This window comes from Chlamydotis macqueenii, chromosome 8 (genome assembly GCF_036417535.1).
Source record: "Chlamydotis macqueenii isolate bChlMac1 chromosome 8, bChlMac1.mat, whole genome shotgun sequence".
Taxonomy (NCBI): Eukaryota; Metazoa; Chordata; class Aves; order Otidiformes; family Otididae; genus Chlamydotis; species Chlamydotis macqueenii.
Genome location: NC_141563.1, coordinates 35,069,744 through 35,097,144, shown reverse-complemented (window position 1 = coordinate 35,097,144; position 27,401 = coordinate 35,069,744). Strand labels below are relative to the sequence as shown.

At 41.7% G+C, this 27,401-nt stretch overlaps 1 protein-coding gene across 4 annotated transcripts; it reads left to right on the top strand.

Moving 5' to 3' along the window:
* The first annotated feature begins 380 nt into the window (after positions 1–380).
* On the top strand, positions 381–27,401 carry TM2D1 (TM2 domain containing 1). Of its 4 annotated transcripts, XR_015259163.1 has the most exons (10): positions 394–696; positions 1,839–1,908; positions 4,147–4,255; positions 8,279–8,370; positions 11,853–11,926; positions 13,186–13,304; positions 19,405–19,577; positions 24,645–25,612; positions 26,043–26,122; positions 26,713–27,401. XR_015259163.1 is itself a non-coding variant. In XM_086753113.1 (7 exons), exons 1-6 carry the CDS (start codon positions 535–537, stop codon positions 13,294–13,296), a joined length of 618 nt encoding a protein of 205 aa, XP_086609239.1. In that variant the 5' UTR covers positions 381–534; the 3' UTR covers positions 13,297–13,304; positions 19,405–20,646. The 4 variants fall into 4 exon arrangements, 1 of the variants encoding a protein (XP_086609239.1); XR_015259164.1 differs by lacking the exons at positions 24,645–25,612; positions 26,043–26,122; positions 26,713–27,401 and adding an exon at positions 20,419–20,646; XR_015259162.1 differs by lacking the exons at positions 24,645–25,612; positions 26,043–26,122; positions 26,713–27,401 and adding an exon at positions 19,912–20,646.

Here is a 27,401-nt window from a genome sequence, read left to right as displayed (position 1 = left end):
AACTATTTCTTTAATGTGGCTGCTGTGTGTGTGCTGGACACTGACAGCACACCAGGCCCGCCCAGGTTTAGTCCTCCTCGCAGTGCCAGCACTCCAGAGCGGCCCCAGCTTCCCGCCTCCGCCGGCCCCACACCACCCACGGGCCAAAACTAAGCCGCAGCTCCCCCAGGGCCGACATCTTAAGTCAGTGCAGGTGGGCGCCGTCCCGCCAGGTGCGAGGGGCGGGAGCGGCCATCTTTACTCAGGGCACGAGCCCGGCGGGGGGGGGGTGGGGACGGGGCTGCTGTACGAGCGCCATATTGAGTAAGGGCACGCTCTGCCCTCGGCGCTGACCGTTAGCTGCCTCAGGAGCCATATTTGCTAAGGTCAATCCCCCCGCCCCCAACCCAAAAATCCGAAACCAGCCCCCTCAGCAGCCTACAAACAACTGGCAGGGCTCCTACCCCACCCCTCCCCGCAGGCAGAGCGGCCCTCTCCCCGCGGCGGGGGCTGCCCCTCCCCGCAAGTCAGCTGACGGCAGCGGCGGTTTCCATCATGGCCGCCCGGCCGAGGCGGCTGCCGGCGGGGCTGGGGAGGTGGAGAGGCGCGGCGGAGGCCCGGTTCCTGCTTCTCCTCTGGTTCGCGGTTGCAGCCGTGGAAGGAGCGGCGGGCACGGAGCCGCCGCTCAAGTGCGACGAGCTGAGGCTGGGGCAATATCCTGAGCGCGGCCGGGGCCGGGGCGGGCGGCGGAGCCGGGGCCGGAGCTGGGGCCGGGGCGGGCGGCGGGGTCTCGGTTGCTATGGCGATGGGGCTCGGGAGGGGGCCTCGCCCCGGGCCCGGTTTGCCTGAGGTGGGGCCGGTTGTCCAGCCGCCTCAGGTAGAGGGGAATGGCGAGGTGGGGCCGTGAGGTGCCTGACAGCCCCTCGAGTGTCAGAGAAAGCCTCGGGTCAGGAGCCCCGAGGGCGTGTCAGCTGGCAGGAGCAGGAGAGGGCAGGTCTGCAGCGGCCTAGGTTTATTTTGGGGGTGGTAGAGTGTGTGCAGGTTTGAGGCATCTCCCATTTTCAAAGAGAAAATCCCATGGGATGAGAGACTCCTCTCCCCCACCCCTCCCCCTCTTATTTTTTTGCAGGACACTCGAGGGAGATGTGGTGGCTTTGCAAAATGTTGAGTCTTCCTCCACAGTCTGAAGGAGCAGGGCGCAGGTGTTACAGACTAGCTGCGAAGCTCCTCGCTCTCCAAAGGCGTGTCAGGCCTTCCCCAGAAAATGTTTGTTGATGGTAGCTGACAGTTATTGATGTAGCCGCAGATCAAAAGTGTCAGGAAAGCAAATCTTCGAAAAGTTAACTTCATCTCTGGCTTTACTTGACTGTGGGAGTTCAGGCCTCGGGAAATTGGTTCCTGCTCAGTTTTTTTTTCTAGTCCAAATTCCTGGTGTTTCAGTATTCATTTTTAGATGTTCTTTGACTTTTGTATGTTACTGTAGATTTATTCTCAACCAAATGCCTCAATTTAAAAGTACTCTGATATTGAAATAAAGGAAGAAGACTAGATTAGGCAGGCTACCCTGTTGCCTTCAAATACAGAGGCCGTGACTGATAAATACTGTAGTTCCTTTAGGTATTGCTGACTGCAGCACTAATTAAACATGCAGCTTATGCGATATATTGGTGTATTAAATTGGATTAGCAGATTTGCTGTATGGTAATGTGCTGTTCCTATTTTGGGGGATGGGTAGGAAGGAAAACTAACATCAAGGTGCGTCTTAAATCCTCAGGGTTTAAAGAAGGTGGAATAAATTACTGTTAAACCTGTTGTAGTGTTTGATATGAAAAATGTTTTCCTCAATTACCTGAACATATATGTGTGATGAGCCTAAAATAGACAATAGTACACAAGAACCAATGAATTGTACAAATCACACAGCATATGGTAAGGATTTTTAACTTATAACATATATTGACAGTAGCTACATTTTCCAAGGAAGTGTTCAATTTATGCATTTGTGTATCTGCTAGATGAGCTTTATAAAACATGGGATTAGTAGTATCGTTAGTATGAAAGCCTAAAACACTTGTGTGGATTGGATACTTTACTAAAAATGAATAAATACATTGTCTCTGATTGGTACGTTTGTAAGTGAGGTTTCTGGTAAATCTCTTCAATGTATGTTTATATCCTCTAGGCTCTGGTCTGCACTACTGTGATTAAAACAAACCATTCCTGTCATCCTGCTTTTACATATTCTTATTATGCGAGAATTGACACACGACTTTAAAATCTTCTATTTTTTTAATATTTTCTTTTAAGGCAACATGGTGCCTTCCATCTTCAGGAGTTTTTGGTGCCATGGAGGCTTTGTTCTGAAAGCACTTAAATTTATTTTCATGTTAAGTTCTGATGTACTTTGGAATTACGCAGAAGAATGCTTAAACTGATCACTTGGTTCACTACATGTGTTCAGCTTTTCTGATGTTCTCAGGAACTGAAATAAATGCTCTCTGTTAGCTAATAGCACGACAGTTTAACTTCATGCGCACTGATGTTTACAATACATGTTTATGCTTATGTTTTGTATTTGGCTTTCCATACATGCTAAATAATTTTCATAATTGGGATGCCCAGGGATAGTGAAGGTTTTCCAAATACTTTTCAGTGACTGGATGAAAATACTACGCAAAATCAATCCTTTTTTAAGTTACTCAGTCCTTTGCGTCATCTTGGATGTAGTGTCCCTGATTATAAATGGCCAGTCAGTGAGCAGGAAGAATAGTACATAGTTTGAGATTGATCACAACTTGTTAGTTGTCTAACCAATTACTGTGTGATTATATTTAATACACTACACATTTGAAGAGGAGATAAACATTAGAGTGAAGAAAGTTGTTAAATTAACATGTTTTTTATGTCTGTTTAGGGTTTTTACACACATAACAGTTTTTAGATTGTCTCCACAGTATTTGAGTCGCTTCCTTTTTCAGTATTACCTATGTAATAAAAAGTTAATCTCCAGGATTATACTTGAAGCACTACTGTTTCTGAACACCTTTCTGGGATCCCCTGAAAAATTGGGGTTTAATTCAAAGCATCTCATTGTGTCTCATTGAGTAGCAGTTTTGGAGTCTTACTAGTGTGTTATTGACAAGAAAATTGTGGCCTTTCCTATATCAATATATTTTGACTGCTGTGGGTTTCTTCTAAGTAAAAGAAAGCACTGCCTTCTTTATTCTTAGGGTTTTTTTACAATAAATAATGTTGGGTTTTTTTCCAATTGTCTTAGATTAGGCACATCAATCAGTAGCATCCATGTAGGACTTCATAGCAGTTCAGTCCAGTAGCAGTTAAGTCCAGACATAAATTAATTTTTTTTTGGTCCCTATGCAATATGGATAGATTTAAAAAAAAAAAATTGACTGTATGTATTATTGGAAAACCTGGAAAGAAATGTTGAACCTGGCTTGCAGTTTTGTTGGAGTGAACCAATGGGACTCACAAGTACTGAAAACTGGTAGGAAGCGGGTAAAGGACTGGCATTTTTTCCTTTAAAACAACAGGCTTCTGCATTGGACAGTAACTAATATTCTGGTAATACATTGCAGACTTCTAGCAGATGTCACTTTCTGCTGGGATTTCCACTTTGGTTCTCTTAAGAGTCAAGCCTTAGCTTAGAGTAGTAGAATAATTTGAGTTGAAAGAGACCTCAGGAAGTCATATAGTCCAAGCTCCTGCTCAAAGCACCATTGGCACTGAATTCGAACCAGGCTGCTCAGGGCCTTGTGCAGTCACATCCTGAAAACCTCCAAGGATGGTGATGGCACCACCTCTCTGGGTAACTTGTTCCCATATTTGACTGTTCTCATGATGAAAATGTTTTCTGTATGTCAGGTTCAGATCTCCCGCTAACTCATAATAGAGCCAGAATGGAAATTACAGCAGAATTAGGGCAGCAGTTAGGTTTTTATGTTTTGCTTAATATGTATCAAGGAAAGAATACAAGTTAGTCATAGAACTGGCTTAATTTTTTTTTTTTTAAGTATTATGTGTGTGTGCACTGTGCTTTGTATCAAGGCTGTTGCACAGTAGAACTTACTTTCTCTTGTGTTTTATCAGAAAAACACTACAGTACCTAATCAGTTTCTGCTTGATTTCAAATATTTCTTTTGTCCTCAGTTCAGTGTCTGCCAGCACCAAATATTACTTGCAAAGATCACCTTGGCGTAGAAAAAGTCTTTACGGGACATGAAGTTGGGTTTTACAAGCCCATTGCATGTCGCAATGTGTAAGTACACTATTGGTTTTTTTGAATAATTTGTTTTCTCATTGAATTTTTTCTCAAATAGTATGATGTGTTGACAGAAGGAAAAAGAGAAGTAAGGTAGAATTGTGCACGTGTTGCCCAGTACTTAATCCTCTAATAAACACTACAGTATAAAGATACAACGTGCATGTTTGTAAGTAAATCTGTCTCTGCCTTGGACAGTTTTTTCTTTGTTTAGTTATGGTTGTGTCTTTGCTTTACCTTAGTATTTTACCTTTGCTTTAGTTTGTACTTTACCCTGGCAAGAAATTGCCCTAAATATGAAGGGCATACTTTTCATGTATGCTTAAAATCGTTACAGCTGCTGAAAGGAGCTGTCTGGGGACACCTTTCTATCCTTTTCCCCTGACATACCCCACTGTACACTGAATCAGGGAACTGGTCTGGGTTGGAACTAACTTGGATCAGTTCCCCAATTTGAGTCACAGTACAGTTGCTTCAGGTGCTTGTGCCAGCACAAGGATGAGGGCAACTCAAGGACAAGAGAGAGTGGAGAAAGGAGGGCTGGCCTGGGCTGCTCTGTTCAGTGGCAGTACTGGTTCATGCCGGTTTAGAGTATGTCTGTAGCTGCAGCTGAAGTTGTAGTATGCAGTAATATTGGAGGAGTTTAAGTCTCTTTCCAGTTCCCAAAAACCTCTCTTTTAGAGGAACTGTTCTCTATTTTTAAACAACCTTTGTATTCAATCAAGTCCTCTGTGTCTTTTAAGAATCTGTTTCTGAAATGTGAAAACGATGGACCTAGTTTTTCTAAAGCACATTGTGAGCAATGGAGAGCTCTGGATACCAATAAATGTTCCAACTGGCCAATGCTAATGATCAGCGAACACCTGTCAGTGCCATTTGTTTCTCCTTTTTGTGGGATTCATGCAGGAGCCTTTTTCTTTTGTCCTACTGGAATCTTTGGAAATGAGAACTCCAGTAATATTCACCAGATACTCCTTATCACACTAGTGGGCAAATAACTCTGATGTGATACTTACTGCTCAATAATTTGCCTAACTCAGAAGTACAGCTCTGCCTCTTAGTTTCATAAATATTTTCTCTGTATTTAGTCTTCTCAACAGTCAAAGCTCAGCAAATTGAAGAAAACATATTATTACATCTAATCAAATTTAAATGCTAGCAAACTAGACTTCAGTCACATTTTTGTGCAGAAACAATTGCGTTTCAGTTCCATCTGTGATGGGGACTGAGAATAAGATGAGCTATACTAGTTTAGTAAAATTGCTTCCTCTTTGAAGTAGACAGTAATTCTTACGTTTAGAGTTTTTTGTATATGTGTGTTTTTGATTTAATATATTTTCTAGAAACATTTTCCAAGTGTAGATTTTCTTTACATTTATTAATTAAAAAACCAAGTCTATGTAGGCTGAAAAATGTTATCATTTTTATGATGTCTGTTACTTGATGATGACTATTGTTTATGATGAAAAAAATCAAAACGAACTTGCTGTGGCATCTCCAGGCCCACGGCTGCCAGAATGTCAGAAGGGGGAAGAGGACCCCTTTGTGGGCTTGCTGAAAACTCCAGTAAAATACAACTGGGAATGTAGAAAGAGTGTAGATTTGTTTAAAAGCGGTCTAATCACTGATCGTTACATGAGCCTTTTATAAGGCATTTTGAATGTTACCTAGGTGTTAGAAACATTATTTTAAGCAGGAATCTCCAGCTTGATATTACAATAGGCTTGCCCTTTCTACTGCTTTTTGGACATTTTTCCAGCATCTTACATGAGTTTTGGTAGAAACTGTAACAGTCTTCTGGCAGAAATAACTGCCCATCATTTCACCAGAAGGTTGGTTTGAGAAGGCATCTTCCCATGGCGGGATTGTCCTAGCATGGGGACAACAGGTTAATCTCTGCCCCTAGCTTTTGGAAGGAGCAAGTCAGCAAGTTGTCCTTAGCCAAAAACTGTCATTTGACAACAGTTGCGATAACAGTTCTGGGATCCAGTTATTTTAGAGCAAATCCAGGAGATGATGTGTAAGTGGATGTGTTCAAGTTGCTCCTAGTATTAGTTCAAGAAAAAGCTTGAGTCCTAATAAGGTTGCTCCAGCAAAGAAGTATTGAGAGTCAGGATTGCTTTGGTTTGGTTTTAATTTGATGTTTTGGAGAAATAATTTTTTTTGCTGAATTCCCCAAATTGGTACTTTATTTTGTATTTTACTTGATATGCACAGGCCCTGCTTCTGCAGACTTGAAATAGCAATTACTCAAGTATTGCCATTCCAGGCAAGGAATCCATCAAATGATGGAGATTGCATCTTTTACCCAATTGTAGAAATTCCTTTAGGTGCCTGGGATGTGTTATTTTTGTACTTGTTGGTTTAGTGTTTAGTACATATATTTACCTGTAAGAGTGAGTAGGCAAAGGAAATACAAGAGTGGATGCAGCTTTGTTACAGTATGAACATGCTTCCACTTCATACTAGATTTCTTCTGCCTGTCAGTTTGATGTTGACTAGGTTGCAGACTATTCTGCTTTTAAAAGCATCTCGGTGCATAGGCAAGTGCTCAGTTTATTACTGGTTTTGATCGGGAGCATCTCAAATTAAACTGTGTTCCCACCTTTATGTAAGAGCTCTTTTTTATGCTTTAGTGTCCTTAGAGGGTTGTTGACACTTTGTAGTTGGTAAACAATTTCCAACGGTTTACCTCAACTTTTAAATAAAACCATTACTGTTCTTTACAGTGGAAACAAGACAGTTCTAAAGATGATAATTTACATTACGTTAGGTTCCAGGAACACCCAGTATGTTCTGTGTTGCTAATAAGTGCTAAGTAACAAATATAGAGGTAAGAGTCATGATTTAATCACTTAATGCTGCCATTAAGTTTTAAAGTCAGTAAATCTAGATAATAAGCAAAAAGCTAGATCTTTATTTGGCATTGAAAGTGCTTAATAAAGGTGCTTGGACCTTTGTCAGCTACTGTCTTTGTGAAACTTTGTGAAAGTCTGTTTTATTCAACTGTCAACCAAGAGTTTAATTTGGGCTTATTAAGTAATTGCTGGCACATAGTCGTGCACGTATCAAAACAGTGAATTATTGAATATTTTTAAAGTTCTAATTACATTTGAGTTTGCTTTTCTGTTCAGAAGCTAGCTGTTTGCCAATGCAGCAAAGGATGCAGCAAGTTCTGGTATTGGTGGCTGTATGTTTCTAGCTGTCTTAGTAGTGTAAAGTTCACGTGAGCAATGACTGAAGTTACAGGTGCTTAGGTGGCCACGTCACTCCAGCTGTTGGCAGGAATGGTGCCAATTAGTATAAATCAAAAAGTCTGTTACATCTGTGCATTTTGTATGACTAACCACGGGATGCTTAACTTCAGGGTACCTCTTTACCACTGTACATCTTTGTACCTTCAACAGTTCTTTTCATTTGTGACTCTGTGCTTTAGAGTGTAGTAAATGGATACATGACTTACCCTTTTTGTTGAAATCCTTCCTGCAGCTTCTTCAGCCAGTGGCCACGGTTCATTTCTCCTTCTGATCTCGTGGCAATTACTGTCTGTGCTGACATCTCACCTGTCTATCCTGTTCCTCTTGATTTGGCTGCATATGAGACTAATGCCTACAGACAGCATGCATACACCTCTTAGCTTTCTAGGGTTGTCTGTTTCAGTAGGGCTGAAATGTTAGGAAGTGCTCTGTAAAACTGGGAATGTATCAGCAACTGAATTGTATCTCTCTTGAAATCATAATTTAGTTTCAGAATAATCTGTATTCTGCAAGAGTATACTTGAGTTGCAGCAGCTGAGATTGCTTTATGGAGGATGCCTACCCAGTTTGAAAGCTTAACATTATCAATTCTGTGTCCGTTAATTGAAGATAAATAACAAGTCTGTTGTGTTTTTTTTTAAAAAAAACAAAAAAAACAAAAAAAACCTCCAGCAGCAGGCAAATGAGTCACTACTTTAATTCTCAAAAGTATGAGCGACTATATTTTGCAATCATTGTCTACATTACTTGTTTCTTTTGGCAGAAATGGATATTCCTACAAAGTGGCGGTGGCTCTGTCCTTATTTCTTGGATGGCTGGGAGCAGATAGATTTTATCTAGGCTATCCTGCATTAGGTAAGTTTATTTCTTATTTTTCCTTTGAGGTAAAGCTTATTATTATGACTGAGTTGTATGTGTATACTTGTATTTTGGCTAATGAAGGCTGACAGTCATAGTTGTAATATTTACAACTAGAATCCTTACTTTATTGTCAAGTAAGATAAAATCCTGCATAATCCTCAGCCTGCTATTCTGTTGGAGAGAGTGGTGACAAATGGATGTATAGCTGTCCAACAGATAAAATCCTAATCAGCAAACATGATTATTGCTGTTTATAGTTTTGCTTTGCATTTGCTTTGCATTGATGTTTACCACAGCGTTCTTTGTGAGGCATTGAAACAGAAGTGGTTTTGACTCATGTGCCAGCTACTTAAATGATGCTTGATTTTAGCAGGAAAATAGTGACAAACTTTACAGTAAGCCTAGTGTTTTGGTATATGGAATTTATTCTGGCAAATGCGTACTTTCAAGAAAGCTCATAGTGATAATAACAGTTCTGCAGAAGCTGGGACCTTCAATAAGACCTACCTCTGGTTAGTGTTTTTAGGACCTGATTCCCAGGGTGATGGTGCCACTGGCTTTTAAATGATGGAAATACCTTAGAATGTTAGAACTGCTTTCCATGGCTTTGTTTCTGAGCTGGACAAATTGAGTAAATTTAGGTCTAGACAGTATGGAGCAATGAATTGGAAAAAGCTATACATGCCACTGTCGCTCCAGCTAGGAATTTTGAGTTTCTGCACATTAAATGCAAACCCTTGGTTTTTTTAATAACATTATCTGTCCTTCTCAATAATCTTGTGTTAACATCCGTGTTTTTTTTTTCCCTGAGATTCTATAATTACTTTGTCCATCTGTTTCACAAAAAAATGCATTTTTGGAAGCACTCAATAGGATGCACCTTTTTATTATGCCGTTGAATTTGGAATAATAAGTTGCAGTAATAATTTTGTAATGTATTGTAGTGATATAAATTTGTAAATCCTCCATTCTTGAATAGAAGTTCTTTATGGCTCATGCTTGTTAACCCTACTGGAATATACTGTAGCCAGTAACAAAAGTTAAAACCCTTAGAATTAAACTCTTCCAAAGTCAAGTTTTCAAGCTTTTGAAAAGTAAAGAAGACAAATAGGTAAGAGTAGAAAATAAAAAGAGAATAAAAATCAATGAATTTGATTCCTTGACGGTAGGTGATTGGGGTTTTTTTTAGGTCATCTGTGTCTTGGCAAAAAATGGTAGGGAAAGGTAATAGCATTGCAATATTTTGTGCAAGTGTAATGAAGACTGTAAATGCTCTTTGGTTTGTTTTTTTGGTTCTCTTTTGCTTAAAGAGAGTACAAATACAAACAAGCTATTGAATATTAAGAAATCAGGAAGGCAGCCTCTTCCTCTCCCACACACTGTGAAGTAAACCATAAGTTATTGTTGCGTAAGAGTACTATTTTTTCCCTCCATGCTTTAGAGCAGTTTAATTTCTCAGTGTGATCTGCTTGTGGGGAGGGAAGTGAGGAGGAAGACAAAAATCCAGTTTACCCTGCACTCCAGAAACATATGCCAGGTTCAGACACAGTTCTACATCCAGTAACGTGATGGAGCAGCGAGTTCCTCAAGTAAACTGGTGCTGCTGCTGGGACCAGCAATGATAAGAGCTGCTGGGTTCCTAAGATGCCAACGGGCAGTGAGGTTCAGGACCAGAGCTTGAGAGGAGATGGTATAAGGAGCATTGCAAATAAATATCTTAAATGGTGACTGTGCTTGGTGCAGGTAGTAACCAAGTAAACTGTTCACCAGAGTCTGACGTTATTTAATCGTCTTAACTGTTGTTTCCTAAGGCTAGCATTTCTTCAGCTGGCTGTTTCCCTTACGTTTCGTTACGCTACTGCCAGTACTGATACCCAAGCTAAGTGTGCCTGGCTGCTGCAAGCCTCGCGCATCAGCCACTGGGAGCAAGTTGTTTTAAAGATGATAGACTTGGGTTTTTGCACATGTAAGTGGCACCACTTTAGTTGTAATATGCACATAAGCTTTTCTTCTAATCGGCTGAAAGTCCATCCTGTTACTACTCTCATCTTCATGGTCATTGGGTGTATTTTCCCTGTTCTCTCTGACTACTGTGTCCATGGAGGAATTATAAACTGTCTCCTTGGAGTTTATAAATCAGGCTAGTTTCATCTTGTCGGCTATGGGAGCTATTTCCAGACAGTGGGATGCTCTTCTGCAGTGTGCATGCAGTTACTCCCCCACTCTCCTCCATATGCAGCCTCATAAACTGGGCATGGGGGAGAGGAGGTGGTATGTGGGACAGAGGGATTGTTGCTTCTGAGGGAGGGGCAGCGCAAAGGAGGAGGCAGAGGTCAGGAGACCTTCAGGTGTTTGAGCTTGTTCTTTGGGCTGGTTCTTTGGAGAGCAGCTGCGTGGTTTGTACTAGCAGGTGTCATGCAGCACAGCAGAACTGTGGCTGTGGGGAAGAGGTGCTCTGGGATGCCACATTGCCTAATGTTATCGACGTGCGTTCTCTCTTGCCTCAGAAGCGTGCTGGTCCCTGTAAGCACAGGGTTTTTTAGCAGGGAACTGTGATTTCCCTGTACAGCATAGCCTACAACTGACTTAAATGTAACAGATACGCATTCCTCTTCATACTGTCTGTGCCTGCGTAAAGAGACAAATGTCTCCACAACGTGTATCTCATTCTCAAAATAGCCTAGATGTTTGCCTAGCTCAGCTGAAGTGTTACTTCCAATGTATATAGTACTTATTGTATTATGTTCATTGTACAAGAAACTACTGATATTAAAAAAAAAAAAAAATTAAGACAGCCTCCTTCTTCTGAAGGCATTTTCCAGATGAAGTCTGCCTTGCATGGCAATTTCCAATGAAACATTTATCTGTTAGCTGCTATTCCCATATATTTCCTATTAATCTTTCATTTACTCATACAAAAAAAAAAACCCTTTTTTGAATACTAGTTAAAAACAAGTGTTTCAATATATGTGTATATATATATCTAAAGTAAATTCCTATTTCAGCAAAAATATAAAAATAATAGAAAGGATTGCTCTCCAAAGTAGCGTGTTCTGAAAATCAAATCAGTATGTGCTGCAACTCAGGAGATGGTAGAAAGTCTCTTTCTATTCATAAGTAAATTTTGCAGCTTAGTTGGGATTTTTTTTCGGTTTGTGCCTCAGTCAGAGAAAGGAAGATTTCCAGTAACTTGGTTATCAACTTTTGCCTTTCCTTGTTTAAGAATATTTATCTGTTAAAAATTATGTTGTTAATGTTTAAAATCTTTAAAGTGTATTCAGGATGTAGAAATACAAATACGCGGTTTGTTTTTTTTTTTCCCTGATTATTAAAGATCTTTAACTTTAGGTCTGTTTCTAGGTGTGTGTATATATTGCGGGATGGGGAGAGAATTGGGATGTGATTGCCACCAGAAACTTATGAACTTCATAGTGACTGGCTTAAAGCTGCAGTTCAATTTTATTTTCCTTTTTTAGGTTTGTTAAAGTTCTGCACTGTAGGATTTTGTGGAATTGGTAGCCTAATTGATTTCATACTTATTTCAATGCAGGTAAGTCAGGGCTTTCAAAACAAAACACAAATCAGTATTTATTAAAACTTTGATTTGACTGCTAATTCTTTGTTAGCATTTTAGCCTTAAGAACCTTTGAGTATTGAAAAATAAAGCCATCTATTTTAGCTCTGTTTGTAGATTGATGTTGTAGAATATGGATACAAAATATCAATATATTTGTGGTTTGAATGAAAACTTAGATTAGCTGTCCATAAATACTTGTAATTAATAGCTTGGAAGCTATAACATCATCAATGCACTTTGTCAGAACCTATGAGCTCTTTATGTGACACAGAGTTTTGGACTTTGCATGAGATAACCTGCTGTTCCCAAAATCCTGAAGTTCTGAGTTTGCATTTGCTTTATTCTGATGGAGCACATCATCTGGGGTGTCCATGCAGTGGGCAGGAGAGAAGAGGGCGACCATTTTTTTTTTTTTTTCTGCCTCTCCTCCATATAGAAGTCACCATATCACCTGAGAGCTGTAACTGTAGGATTCCTGATGGTTAAATCCCCAGCTGGGGTAACATCTTGCGACATCATGAAACTGCCAAGTTGTCTTATTCTACAGTGCATCCAGTTAGCATGAATTACAAATTGCCTATGATGAACTTAAAATCCATTGCAGATATAGAAATTGTTTATATGGGTTTATAGAAAAACATTTTAAAAGTGTACATCTTTGTATATATGTATTTTAAAGTGTATGCATTCTCAAATTCCTTTCTATGCTGTCGCAGTGATCTTGCCTCAGATCACTTACAGATACAGTTGAGAGTATCTTTCATCTCTCCTTATTAATGTCCCTGTGACCCCACCCCAATTTAGCATTTCCAGAACAAAAAAAAAGCCATGATCTTCTCTCTGTCTCTTCATTCCTTACCTGTGCAGTATTTCAAAGGTACTTGTCATCAGCCTAATTCTCTCCTGCCTACCCTCCTTTGTTCAAGAAAAGTGGTTTGGAGCCCGCTCATTTGTTCGCCTGATTTTGTGACTCAAATCCTCGTCGGCTTAACCTAGTACCAGCGCCTGGCTGTGTAATTTGGTTGATTAGAAGCCCTAGGGAAATGTTCCTTCTGAGACAGTGCTCTCTAAAATAGTTAAACTACAGCATAACTTCAAAATAAATCTAGTTTCTGTTTGACTAATTAAGCATGACTAATTTTATGATGGGAAAATTAGCAGTAATTGAGACATTAGCACAAAGTATATATTTCACTTCATATTGAAAAGTCTTGATTCTTTTTCTCTTGTAGATTGTTGGACCTTCCGATGGCTCTAGTTACATTATAGATTACTATGGAGCAAGGCTTACGCGCCTCACTATTACCAACGCAACCTTCAGGAAAATGCAGACCTACCCTTAACCCTGGCAGTAAGTGTCACAGATCCATAGGTGCATTTTATTTTTACAGATGGATCCAGTCGTCTGCTGAAATTGCTGATGAGTTATTAATTACACTTCATCAGAACTGGATATTAAATATACATCGAACAAAGATGATAAAATAGGAAAATTCCTCCAGTGAATGAGTTTACCTCAAAAGCACCAAGTTTCTTTGTGAGTGCTCTATTTCTGTGAGCGCGTAGTTTGTTGCAAAGTTGTACCATTTGTGAAATGTGCAGACTTTTGCAATTTGCACTGATGTTGTTCTGTGCCTGTAAGTGTGATTTAGAGTGTTACAGAGAGGTGGAGAAAGATTTGTTCAGAACAGTTATCCTCATCTTTAGTCGATTGGAATTGATGAGAGTTTTAGCATGGATGGGCCAGGATTACACCTGGAGTCTGTTTTCATAACCCTGTGTGGCAGTTTGTAAATTAACTTAAATATCCCAAACCACAGAAACTGCCTTTCTTTCTATCCTGTTGGTTAAAATCCAGATGGCCCTAACTCTTGTGCTGGTGTATCCTGTGAAATTCTATTAATTGAAGTAATTACTTCTGTAAAGCTTGAAGACAAATTTTGGTCAAGTTGCAAAATTTGGTGAGTGCTGATCAACAGTAGAAATATAGATGCATAAAAAAATAGAACTGTAGATGATACATGACAGAAAAGGAGGGTGGATGTTGGGATGCCCTGAGGTTAGAATAGGAAATAATAATTCCACTTATTTTGATTATTTTTCCCCCTTCTTTGCAACTATCCACAGTGAAATAAATACATGCCTTCTTTTTCTGAAAATAAATGGATGCATGTGTTTTACAGCTGCAGAATGTCAGAAAAGTGAATTATTTGTACTAATAAAGCCCTTAAAAGGTTCTTATTTTAGATCAGTTGTGTTTCAGTGAAATACATTCTGTGTCTGTCAAAGTTGTTTGACCAAAGTCTTTAGGACAACCGAGATTTACCTACATGTTCCTTTAAAGAAAAGTATATATGTACAGAGACAGAAAACACGTCAACAGAATCTTCATGTTATTTGACCAATTTTAAACATTCCCTTCACCTTCTAATGAAAACTGGCAGTAAATGAGTGAGAAATCCACGTGATACAAACTTTAGTGTAGATTTTTTTTCAAAAATTAGGGCTATTCTTTGTTTTTCAGATGAAACTTTCAAAATGTTGTTAATGTGTCCACAAATGGAGAATTAAAAAAAAATGAGATTTTTTAAGGGAATTAAAAAAAATGAGATTCCTAAGTTGATTTTTAAAAGTTCAGTTTGTGGGATTTAGTCTCTTGTAAACCTGCATTAAGACTGGTGCACAGAAAGCTTTGTAAAGAAATAATGTTTTTTTTCCAAATCAGCGTAACCTGACATATCGTGTAATGAGAATAAACCACAAGGAATACTTTGTGCATGACATTAATTCTTTCCTTCACGCAAGAAAGACGTAGTTTTGGAGTGCTTGCTACCATACGATTTACTTGTGGTTCAAACAGACAAGAACACTCTGTTAGCTTCATTCCCTTGCCTGATATTTGTTGCATCTCCCTTTTGTCTCTTTCACTGAATGCTCTTTGTGCATGTCAGTTTTGTTTCCTGAAATACTTTCAAAAACAGACAAGAAGTGGACAGAAAATAAATGTTTGAATCAAATAAAATCTCGTGGCTAAGATCATCCTATGACTTGTCTGCTTTTTGTTTTTTAACCCCGAAGCTGATAATGCAGTTGTGAAAATAGGAAGATGCCGTGGACATTCTAATAAAAAAATAGCCTTGGGGAACTCATCACACAAGATTGCATTCTAAAATGTGTCTCCATGTGTACAAGTAGCAGAGGGCTTGACTTAATGATTTCAGCAGTCCATCTTGTGCCTCATTATCCATAAAAGAATACAGGAGCTATTTTGTGTGAATCAGGTGAAAATATGATTAGTTATGAAGTGCATCAGATAGTTTGTGAATTCCAGAAACCAAGTAGCCAGCAGAGAGAAATATTTGTTATTTCAGGTTAGAGTGTTTCTGTAGAAACAGAAGATGTGTGTCAACTAATCCAGGAAATAAAAACTGCTGTGGGATTCTGTCATCCTGGTGCTCTCTGGTTTGTGATACAGGTGCATGGTCTCGTCAGGACTGCGCTGCTTCGTTATAGCAGCCAGAATGAAGCCGTGGTGACCAGACAGATCAGTATGCCGAGCCTTAGCAAAATTTTATTTGTATTCCACTGGATCCGCTATCTTATACTAACAACTTTCCACTTCTTTCACAACCCTCTCCTTTGTCTGTAAAGCCTTTTAAAAATTAGTGCTGCAGATGGCCTAACCTTTGGAACTTGTATTGGATGCTGCTGGAATTAGGTTCTGTACCCGAACTCACGTATTTGCATTTCTATATGCTTGTTTAGTTGTCTAGCTGAAGTGGAGAGAGGGTTAACTGGGTAAGCAGATAGTACTGCAGGGCCAGCAGAGAGTTAGTGAGGTCTTTGTTTTCATCTTGTAATTGTCAGATATGGCATGTTTACCATAAGGGCTGTGAAAAGTGTGATGCAAGATGTAAAGCTGTCCCACTGTGTTAATAATAAATTGGCTACAGTAATATTTATCAAAATGTCTGTCCTCTGATGATTTTCTGTATTGCCGCCTGCTTTAGCTTTCTCCTGTCAATCAAGTTGTCCATCCTAGTGTTTCTGGTAGTTCTGATTGCTCTGACTGCACTGGAATCATCTTCTTTCTGGATTGTTTTCCCCAAAACAGTTGCAAAGCAGTAAAAATAATTAGACAATGTATTATGTCATCCTCCTGCCTCGTTCCCAGATAAAATGATATCTGCTGGCCTTGCAGATATTCAGGAATCGTTTCAACATTCCAGCAAGACAGAGAAGTATTATTCTGTATCTGTAAAAATAAAGAACATAAAAAGTAAAGGCCAGAGTTTAAGGAAGGCCTAGCCTTTAAAAACCTGTGTAAAGCTGGGCACTGAGGATGCTGAAGATCCGTGCCTGGAGTTAAACCCAAATCTTACCTAAGCACCAGTGCAGTTCAGTCATTGCAAAAATGACTCCATAAACCTGTCTCTCCCCACCCCCTCTTTTTTTTTTTTTAATGTCCATTTTAGGATTTTCTGCAATGTGCTTAACCATGATCTGAAAAAACAGTAGCTGGTAGAAGCACTGAGCTTTGGGCACTTTGCATTCATTCACACGGTGCAAAAGTGGTTACACGTCAGGGTTAGGTGTGCTTACTGTGTTAATAAATTACTCTGGATTGTATTTGTTCAGTTACATCAACCTGTGCATCTTTCACTTGTGTTTAGAGCTTGTTTTCCAGAAGAGCAGATTTAGAGATATTTTAGAACAAACTCTCTGACTAGTTACTCCTCCTGTGATTTAAGTCACGACTACGGTATGGCAGCTTCCTGTGACAGTATTTTGTTATCCTAACTGTTTCTTTTTCCACCACCGCCCACCACTTACTACATGAAGATATCACTTCTGCTTTCAGGTGATAACACCTTAAATGTTAGGTTTTATTATGTTTCTAAAGATGTATTACTGTACGTCTGCCAGTAAAACTTCTCAGCTCCACAGGAAGGTCTTTGTGTTTGAAATGCTCCATTAGAATTTTTTTTGGAGAACATCTGTTGTCGCCCCATCAATAATTGTTTCCTTTGTTCCTCAAGAGTATATTCAGTTATATTTGCTTACACAGCTATGTCTATTCAGTCTTCTTGCATCCCTTTTTTTGAGGTTTTTTTTTTTTATTTTTAGATTCATTAGGTGTTTGTTTAGTCCGTTTCTGCACTGAGAGCCATTCCTGTTGCTTGCTCTGCAGTTTTCAAACCTGTTTCCTCCAGAAAATGATGTTGCGTACAGTAAGGTTGGGTGCTTAAGCACCCAGTTGGGGAAATGCCAAAGGCAAGATTTTGCAAGCATCCCTACGTTTCCATTCCCTCATAGGACTGTCACTAATTGTGTGATTGCCTGTTATTTCACTAATACATCATACAGTCTTTCAAACCCAGTGTCGTCTCATCTGTAACTGCTTTGCAATTTTCGTTTTTATAAATGGTCCCTATATGGCTTCTTTAAGAAATGCATCATTTTAATTCATTTCAATCATGCTTTTTAACCAGCTGCTATGTTCTGGGTTCAACCTGCATCAGAGCCTGCCAAGAGGTGAAGTGCAAGGGATTTTTCTGTTTGCATCTTCTGCCTGGATCTGAGCAGAAAAAAATGACTTAACTTTAGGCATATGCTTAAGTGTTTTGCTAGACTGAAATTTGATCAAGACTCTTCCCACTTTTTTTTCTCCATATCTGTGTTACCCAGAGAACCTTTCTAACCTCTTGTGAATTATAAGAAAATTGTATTCTGTATGGAACCCTTAGCACTGACAGTGTAAACAGACGATAATATTTGATACAACTCTATGACATCCTATGTGTTGCAACTTCTTTTTTTCACCTCAAAGCTGCTTTTTGTTTGCTTTTGTTCATGTATCAGCTACCTTTGGACATCCTATCACAAGCTCTCAAGTACCTCTAGGAGGAGTTGGACTCTTTAGAGCTGAATCAAGTGTATAGAATTGTCACGGCATCAGATCAGGGCATCTTTTATATGTATGAAGCAAAGACACATCGGGGAGCAGTAGATGTCAATAGGAGGGGGTTGTAGGCTTCAGTTTCTGCAGGAAATACGCCTGAAACTTAAACCCGTGTGGTCTCTTTGCCTTCTGCTTCCTGAAGGTGGAGCCAAACCCCCTATCAGATCGCCAAATCTTCTGAAGTTGTTCTTTATCGTACAGCAAAGACTTAGTGCTCCGGTATTTTTCTTTGCACGACAGAGAAAACTGAAAAGTGGATGTGAGGATTCTGTCCAGCCAAGATGCATTTTGCACTGCGCTCACTCTCCACACCTAAGACTGCAGCAAGGGAAAAGGAAGGAAATAAAGGAATAAAAAGGGCAGGCTCAATGCTGTTTGTGCCGTGTGTGATGAAGATCTGGTTCCATAAACTCCCAACAAAAGAGTTTAAAACATACTGCTTGTCTCAAGTACAAACTCGGGATTTCTGAGTCTCACTCTTCGTGCTTCGTTGCAATCTCAAACATACTCATGCTCTGATAATTCGCCATTATACATTTGAATGGCTGCTTTCAAGACTGCAGTGCTCTCTCTGAGAAGCACAGTTCTCAGGCTCTGCAGATGCATATGACACAGCAGAATTTTAGGCAGTATAAAAATTACAAAGATCAGTTTCCATTACTGTAATTACTATATAAATCCTATCTTTAAGAGGCTTAGAACAGGCCTATTTAACCTTGGTTTGAGCTGACGCTTGGTCCAAGTCTGATAAGTTCCACACCAAATTCTTTTCCTTTTTTTTTTTTTTCTTTTCTCTGCAGCATCGTAACTTAGTGGGGAGTGGGGCGGGGAGGGAGATGGATCCAGCTCATCCTCTGCACTCTGTCTCTGGCAGGGTGGTGGCAGTAATCTGGCAATACACCTGTCCCCAAGCAACAGCAAGGCTAAATGAGATGTGCATTTTGTTACGTCTGAAAAGCACCGTTTCTCCCCTTGGAACCTGTGGGTGCTTCTCTTACACAGCTGTGCTCCAGAACAGGTGTGTGGGACAGCTCGGAGGCAGGCCGTCCACAGAGTGCAACGAGAAGTGCTCGGGTAACCGTCAGATCCTACACTCTTTGGAGGGGTGTAGCAGTAATTCCCATCTTTCATGTCATTTGCGGCACCTCGAGGAAAGCGAAGGTGTTGGCCGCCCTGGTGCTTCCCTTTCAGGTAGCTGAGGTGCCTGGAGCTGCCTCCAGCTGCCTTTCGGGTCAAAGCATTCAAAGCTGAGAAAGACGTTGGCAGCACCATATGCAGAGCTTGGGGATATCCTGCTCCATTGCCTAAGATGCTAGACCCAGCTGTGGGCCAGAGAGCAGCTTTGCTATGGATTGCCATTACTTGCTCAAAAGAAAGTCTGGCTCAGCATTTCCCACATCATGAACCTGTTCTGCGGTGGGTGCTTTGCCCCCTAGTCAGTAGACCCGTAGGAAGGAATTTATTCATGTATTCTGTTTCCTTTACACAGAGTCTTCTTCAAAGTTCCTTGGATTTACCGTGGGGAAAACAGGGCAAGAACATGTAAGAGGAGATCGCTGCCTGCAAAGAACTAACTGAGCGTTCACCTTGAGCCTGATGAGACTGCCCGCCATATGGATTGTGTCGGTGGAGGCAGAAGCCTGGGGAATGCAGAGGTGGGAGGTAATTTTTAGGGCTTTCATTCCATGGTCCCATTGATTATAACCCTATTAAGAGGATGATGCATGTGACTTTTAAGTTGTTTTGTTAACTAAGTGTAAGCAATGGATGTGTCATGCTAACAAACATAATTGCTGGTGTGTCTAATACAAGTATGAAAGTACGGTAGAGTGAATTTAAAAGGTTGTAGTAATCTAAGAATGTTAAAAGGGAAATGTGTGCCTAGGGGGTGTGGGGGTTGGGGAGAAAAACGACTTACTTGACATTCACTGTCTTCCTCCCAGCTCCTTTGCTAAAGCAGGAACAGAATCGGAACAAAAAAATGTTTGTTTTACAGCTGTACCAAGTTACGGCGTGGACTCGTGCTCCCCCCCCTCCTCTCCCACTTGCATCAAGTACATCCTGTACTTTTGGCAACATGTTGACTGGATATTTAAAAGCTGTGAACTGTTCTGAAAGTTTCACATACTGGGTTATGGGCCATGTGTGTTTGATCAAAATTCAATTACTGCACTGTACCATGCTTGGAAACCTATCATCCCAAGTTATGAAGTATGACGAAATAGGCTAATCTAATTGGTTCAGTATGGGAGCAGTATCAACCAAGCTTGTTATGATAAATAGCTTCCTGTGTTAAAGGTTCTCTAGAGCTTAAGTATCTTGGCTCACCTCCCTCTACAAAATAAGAATAGTGTTCCCTGGGAACAGTTACATCACTGTCCCTCTCCTACATTCACAATTAAAGGTTTGTGGATTTTTTTTTTCCCTTCTTGCTAGTCCTTGAATAGATAAACCGTGGCCATCTACCCCGTTCCTCACTTCCATCTCCTTCCCTTTTCCCCAGGTTAGGTTGTGTCGTGCTTACCATGAGTCTGTCTCTTCTGTTTCGGGGCTAGGTAAGGCAAGCTCGATCAGGGTGCCAAAACCCACCCTGGGCTGGAGGCTGGGGTCTGTGTGCTGGTGTGTCAGTACGTGTGACATATCTATTTGTATAAAGATTGGGAATTTATGTTAATTGTGGAAGCACTTTAATCTTTCTTAGCGTCTAATAAAATAACTTTTGTGTAATGAATTTTGTACCTATGGATGTGCAATTACCTTGTTGAAACTGAGACTTTAGTTCCTCAGTAGTTAAACGCAAATCCAGTGTACAAGTGCTGGATTATGACTAGGGAAGGACTATGTTCTAAGCCTGGATTTGTAGTCACTAAATTTGTCACTGAGACAGTGAGCTGTCTCCCCAGAGATGATACTGGCTTCGTGATTTTATCCGGTCCATCTTTGGCAAGAAGTACTTAGCTCGGATTTTGATGTCACAATAATAGACCTTGTCAAGGGAAAAAAACCACATCAAAAAGTGGCTCCTTATGCTCTGGCAATTCAATTTTTTTCCTTTCTTGAACCACACCCCCACGTGCCTCCTAACTCACAAATCCCCTTCAGGCAAAATAATTGCTTGGTGATCATCTTACAATGACATAATGTAGGCCTGATATTGCAAGGGCCTTTAACATTGGTGACATTTCTCCCAAGAATAAAGTTATTCACTTACTTAAGGGTTGGTGGGCTGAGTCCTTATGTAAGTGAGTCTCCGTATTAGCCCCAGGACTGCCTAATACCTGGATTAAGTCTGTATGGTGATTAATGCCTATTTACTATATCTGTTATCCCACTGCATTTTGCTCTTCAGCCTTGATTAAGCCCTTTGCTTTACCATTTAAAATGTCCTGCTTAACCTTCTGCTTACAAACGTACACAGTGCTGAGGTCTGCACTTTTAACTAGAACAAGTTCTACCATAAATAATAGCATTTAATTTTAAAGTGCAACAGCTACAGTCACCACTTGATTAAATGACAAAGAACAGCAATTGCAAACTGGGGGACACAGAGCTTTTCACAACAAATGTCTACGTCCACGTAAGAGAAAATATATACCTTCCTGCTGCTGATTAGCGCTTTCTGTGCAGTTCTTTATTTTACATGGTTATAGAAAATTATGACCAAAAGAGCCTAAACAGTGACTCTCTGCCATTTCCCCAAATATCTTTTGAAAGAGATAAACTACGTTAATCTCTCTTTATAAAGTTCCCACAAGAAAGCTCGCAGACACAGTAGCTTTACCTTCAAAAATAGAATGTGACTGTAGGCACTTATGCTAATCTCTTTTTTGGCAAATCAGCTTTTTTGTATTGAATCTTGCTTGATTGAATAGCGCTGGAGCTGCCAGAGTAAATGCTATTATCAATGTACAGTAATTAAGGAAATAGTCCTTGTCGCTCCAACAGTGTCCAGGCAGTGCCTTCTGTAATAAAGTTAAATGATAAAGAAATCTCTTCAAGGTGTGGATACTGGACCGGGGGAGCTCTTAACATGCAGTAAAATAATGCCGTGTTGAATTACAGGTGATGGGGAAAAGTATAAATGCCCGTGGAGCTCAGGCTAAACGCATGCTTGACGCTAAACGTCTAAATAGATGCTCGGCACTAAAACACATAATTGTTTAATTTGTCATGTAATTTCCTGACTCAGGGCAGTTGAGCATCTCCCAGTCTCCACCCTTCAAAAAGTGTGTGTGAGGGAGAGGAGGGGGGAGACTCTTCCATCATTCAGCAACTTCAAAGATCTTTCCCCCCTTCAGGCAGCAGCCTGCACAAATGATAAACCTTGCTTCAAGATCAGCAGAGCTGGGCTCTGCCAAATCCATTTGGGGAGAGAATTTCAGTAAAAAGGACTTGTCATTCCTTCCCCCGCCCTTCCGTTTCACTTGAAACTTTGCAGCCTAGCAGTACTTTGGTGGCTCGCAATTGTTCCTGCAGCACCCGAAGTGATTCCCCAAGGAGAGAGAGAAAAAAAACCTGTGGACATCTTCTGTATTACAACCTTATCGCATGCACCAAGAACTGTAAAATGCAGTAAAGCAGGGTAATTCTCAGATACCAGAAATGAAGCTTAATAAGCAGAGAACCCTGATCTGTGCTGCCAGAGTTTTCTCCGTGCTTCTCAGCTGCAGCCCCACGTGGAGATCATTGCAGTAAACTGCTCTGGCCCAAGACATGCTGAGCTCTGCAGTTGAGAGCAAAGATCTTTTTGTCCAGCGAAGGTACGTGCGGAAGATATGTTGTTTAATGGGCAATAAATAACAAGGGAAGGTATTTAATCAAGTGTGCTGGGAAATAGAGCTCATGTAAAAATACACACATTTCGAAAGACAGAGCTCGGGAAGCGAACGCTCGAAGGGATGTAAGGGAAAGGTGAAAGGGTCCACGGTGAGGCTGCTAAATTTCATCTCAAAACACAGGCAGAAGGATTCTGGCCCGTATACTGCTTATCTCTTATCTAAACTCTGTATAATAATTTTCATATTTCATAAATCTGGCAGTTTTGCTTGGGCGTACGTTACTGAGGATTTTAGCATTCTCTGCAACACCGTTTTAATGCATTGACATTCTGAAGGCTGGCCGTCGTAACCTCTCCATTACATCTTTGACACAATGAAGTGTCTTCTAAATAAAATAATTCAGAGGGATCGATCCAGTGAACTTCAGGGTGCACCTTTTCAATTATTTTTTTTTAAAGATGGAAGTGTTTTGTGCATATTGAGCGCTAGATTTGTGGGACGGGGAGGGAGGGGAGTCATGTCATGAGCGTGGACCTGAGCGAGGCAGGAACGCTTGCAGGGGAGCGAGCACGCGAGCTGTCCCCGTGTTCCAGCCTGACTCCAAACTTGGCTTGCTGGATCCTGGCCTTTTTTCCGTTGTATGTCAAACATTAATGTTCTAGATATTGTTCCAAAGGATTTGGGTTTTTACATACCCCTAGCTTGACTTTCAGAACTGTCTGCTTCAATTTGGTCGGAATTAAAAAAAAAATGATAGCCCAGGCAGCGGGTTTTTTAATTGAGGCATGCCAAATACCAAAGGCCTGTTTTTTCATTCTGTAGCTCCTGGATACATGGTCTACTTTTCGGTTTCAAGGACAAAGGAAACACTTATCCAATTAGATGAGGCATGAGATTGTGACATACGGGCTCTCTCCTTAAATAAAAAAATGTTGGAAAAAGATATTTGACCCTAAGTCAGTAAGTGCTATTAAAATAATGAATACTCCATAAATCCCACCATATATACAGCCCATGTTCAGAGCCGTGCTGTTTCAGTTGCTTGGAAGGCCGCGAGACAGTCCAGGATAAAGCCCCGCACATCTCGCTTGTCCAAATCGCATTTTGAAGGCCTTACTTTTAAAACAGGGTACACAAAGGTGTAAGCCAATTAAACTGCGAGGCAGCCTTCTGCTATCTTGTCCTGTTTGACGTCTCTATCGGGTCGGCTCGGGTGATATCAAACATGATCTGCTTGTCAGAACAGCTGAATTTCCGCCCCGCGCGCTGGGTGAAGACGAGGGAATCTCCCGCTCCCCTTACGAGGCGCGTCAGAGCCCATTTCTTCATAGGAGCGTGGCTTGCGGAAGGTAACGCGGCTCTTGCCTGCTAGCGGGAGGAAACGGTTAATGCTTTACACACCTCGCACCTGAATCTTAAGCCTCCTAGAAGCGCACTTGAACTTCCGCACGAGGAGCGTCGCGCGTCTCTGTCGGAAGCTGGATGTGTCAGGGACTAGCGTCGTCTCGCTCCCTCTATCTGGAGACGGGAGCAGTAGTTAAACTCAAAAATAATTACAGCTCTTCTGTTTCCAGCCTCGGAGCTGTCGTGTTTACTTTAGTCTTAACAGTTTACCAGGCAGCTGGAACTGTTGACTGATAATTGCCACGAGTTTCTGATCCTTCAGAAGAGTGAAGAGCCTCCTCCGTCCTCTGCCCATTGTTTGTACGGTTCGCTTTGCCGAAATTATTGAAATTAGCGTTATCGTCACTGCACGGAGGACTTGAGTCTCAGGTGCTGGGAATTAACGTTGCCTGTTTAATTACATCAGGTCACAATCTGAGCTGCTAGCTGTCCTTTTGCATATAGTGCTGCTTAAAGCGAAAGTGCAGTTTCTCGTCAAACTGGGTGCAGGGCTGAGTGATACTGGAACAAATGGAAGTGACTGGAAAAATTGCTCTTGTTCTCCCAGCCAGGTCCAGCTGCCATTTTGATTTCTCTCCACCTTGGTGGCCGTCTCCGGACCTGCCATACGCTACTGCGGAGTCATCCGTTATGTTCGAGGCCTAACGAAGCCCCAAACCGTGGTGTTCTCGGTGACAGTTCAGGACGCCTGGACCCCCAGTGATCCTGGCCAAGAAGGCTCCTTGAACCCTTCCCGGCCCCAGCTGCACCACAGATCAGGCTGGAAGCTACATCTGCGCCTTTTGGCAGCGAGATGCCCTGCTGCCGCGAGCGCACTGATGCCAATCCCCACCGACGGGAACCCCCCGGACGCAGAGACTGGGGTGGGCAGCAGGAGGAAGCTTTTGTGGAGCTGCTGGAGACCCAGATAAAGCGACACTGCTTCCCATCTTGTCTGCAGGAGCAGCAGTGTGTCAGAGCACATTGCCAGTCTGCTACATCCCAGTGTCCGAAGCCGCACGTGGGGCCGCCGTTCCTCCTGCTGCCCACAGAGCCGGTGGCACCTGAAACGCCACTGGGCCTCCCCTGGACCCCTTTACCCCCTGACCCCAAAGGCCATTGAAACAAGGGCTGCCCATGGCGACCCTGGGCGCTGAGATCGATGACGTGGCTTGACTTTAGGCTCTACTGCCTTGGGCCAGCTCAGCACTCTTGCCAACGAGCTAAAACCTCGTGAAATCGCATTACGATCACTCCCATTGCTTTTAAGAGAGTTTGTACAGAACTCTTAATTTCTGCAGTTCGGATGCTCGTAAAACCCATCCGGAATACAGTGAGGGGAGAAAGAAACACCATGAATTTTCATCACATGGGTATTTCTGGTACAATTTACATCATGACTGTGTCAGGAGAAGAAGCAATAAATACCCTCTTGCAAAGCTCAGGTTGCGATGGGTGGGAGAGGAAGGAGCGACCCGAAGGCTGTCACGTTCTGGAAACCCGACCTGGAATGAAAGATCCACATTAACGAGATGGGTAAGGGAGTCTCTGGGTCTCAGTAAAGCCCCTTGATTATCATAAAAAGAACGTTGTGCCACACAGTTTTAAAGCATCCCCACGTATTATCGATGATTTTGCTGTTGATAGGAAGAATTCAAAGGGGTGTTGTTAGCATTCTGGGCAGAGAGGGAGCAGATCTATAGCTTAGCTCTCCATAAATACGCTGCTGCTGCAGTAAACTTCTTCAGCACTTTGCAATTCACATCTGATCTCTGGTGACCTTTTTTTTTTCTCCTAATTAAACCTTTAGCTTGCAAATGAGCCATTTCCTACCTCAAACTGGTATATGGCAAAGGAGGAAATTCTACCCCTGATTTATAGGGGTTGCTGGTAACCTAACTATCTATCTCAACCTTTTCTAATTGATCTCTCTTTGAATTAAATTTGACCAATTACTTTCTCCTAGGTGAACAAAGATGAGATTGTCCTTAAAAGCGATTGTGCCGTCGGCAGCGAACGAAGCCGGGGGTACGCGGTGGATGGAAGGTAACAATCCATTGTGTGCACATAGTGAGAAAGGAAGATGAAGGCAAACCACCTCCAGCACCCAAAACCTCTGGTTGTGTCAACCAGCTGTTTTCCCAGAGCAGTGTTTGTTTGAAGAAACAGATTTTTGTTTTCTCATACCCCCAAATCATGAACCAGCCCTGCCTCCACTGCTCTGTCTCATGACGAGGACTTAGAAAGGGAATGAAATATCTGGGATGGGCGTAACAGCACGATGTTGAGCTGCCACAAACATATTCCTGGCCAAACTTTGTAGTGCTTTGCCTGTCCAGATGAATCCCTCATTTTTCCCTGTAGCCGAACCACAGGATTTTGATGGGGGCAGGGTCCTGTGGCAGCGGGGAAGGACCTTTGGCTTGACTGGACAGCAAGAAGCCGGAGCTGCACCAGCCGGCAGCAACATAAAATGACTTAAATCAGTCTGGTCTGTTAAAAAGTCATAAATCTCACCTCAAAATCCTTTTCAGAAGTATATTTTATCTGATTTTCCTGCATCTTTTGGCTGCAGAGCATGCATCTTCAAGCCTTGCTTCTACAGCTGAAATGATGAGAAATTTCCTTTCCTTTAGCAGGAAGCCAAGAGGCTCCCCTCCCCACCAGCCTTCCCTGCACTGCAGGAAACGGAGCCGCAGCACCCGGCCATGGCTGCACAGCGCCCGGCCGGCCCGGATCTCATTAAATATTAAAGCTTTGGAGGCAAAATGGCCAGTGACAAATAGCTGGACGTGGAGGAAACAAACAGCGTCGTTCCTCACGCGGCTGTCCCGACACTGGGGTTGCCAAGCGCCACTGCGCCGCCACACACCGTACCATGCGCAGGGATGGCGGCGAGAAAAGTTTGCTGAGCCACCATCGGCCACGTGAGCAAACTTGGGAGATGAATATTCTTGTCCTTCCATCAACTCCTTTCAAGTGGATGGGAAAGAAAGGAAAGGAAGAGGGAAAAAAAAATAATCTCCGACAGTATCCAGAAAAAAGGACAAAATAACGAGAAAGTGATGGATCATGGTGCTTTTCTGGGCACTGTACAAAGGGCCCTGCTCGTCCCGGGAGTCAATGGAGCAGCATGTGTTTGCTGAAATAAAAGTGTCCTTGGAGTGGGGGAAAGGAATAAAAATCTGTTGTAAAGTCATTTAAATCTGACCAACGAGCTGGGTAAAAGCTTTATTTGCTAGAAAAGTGATTAAAATGTGTAACATTGAACAGGACCAACAGGACATGGACCAGTTGGAGAGGGTCCAGAGGAGGCCACGCAGAT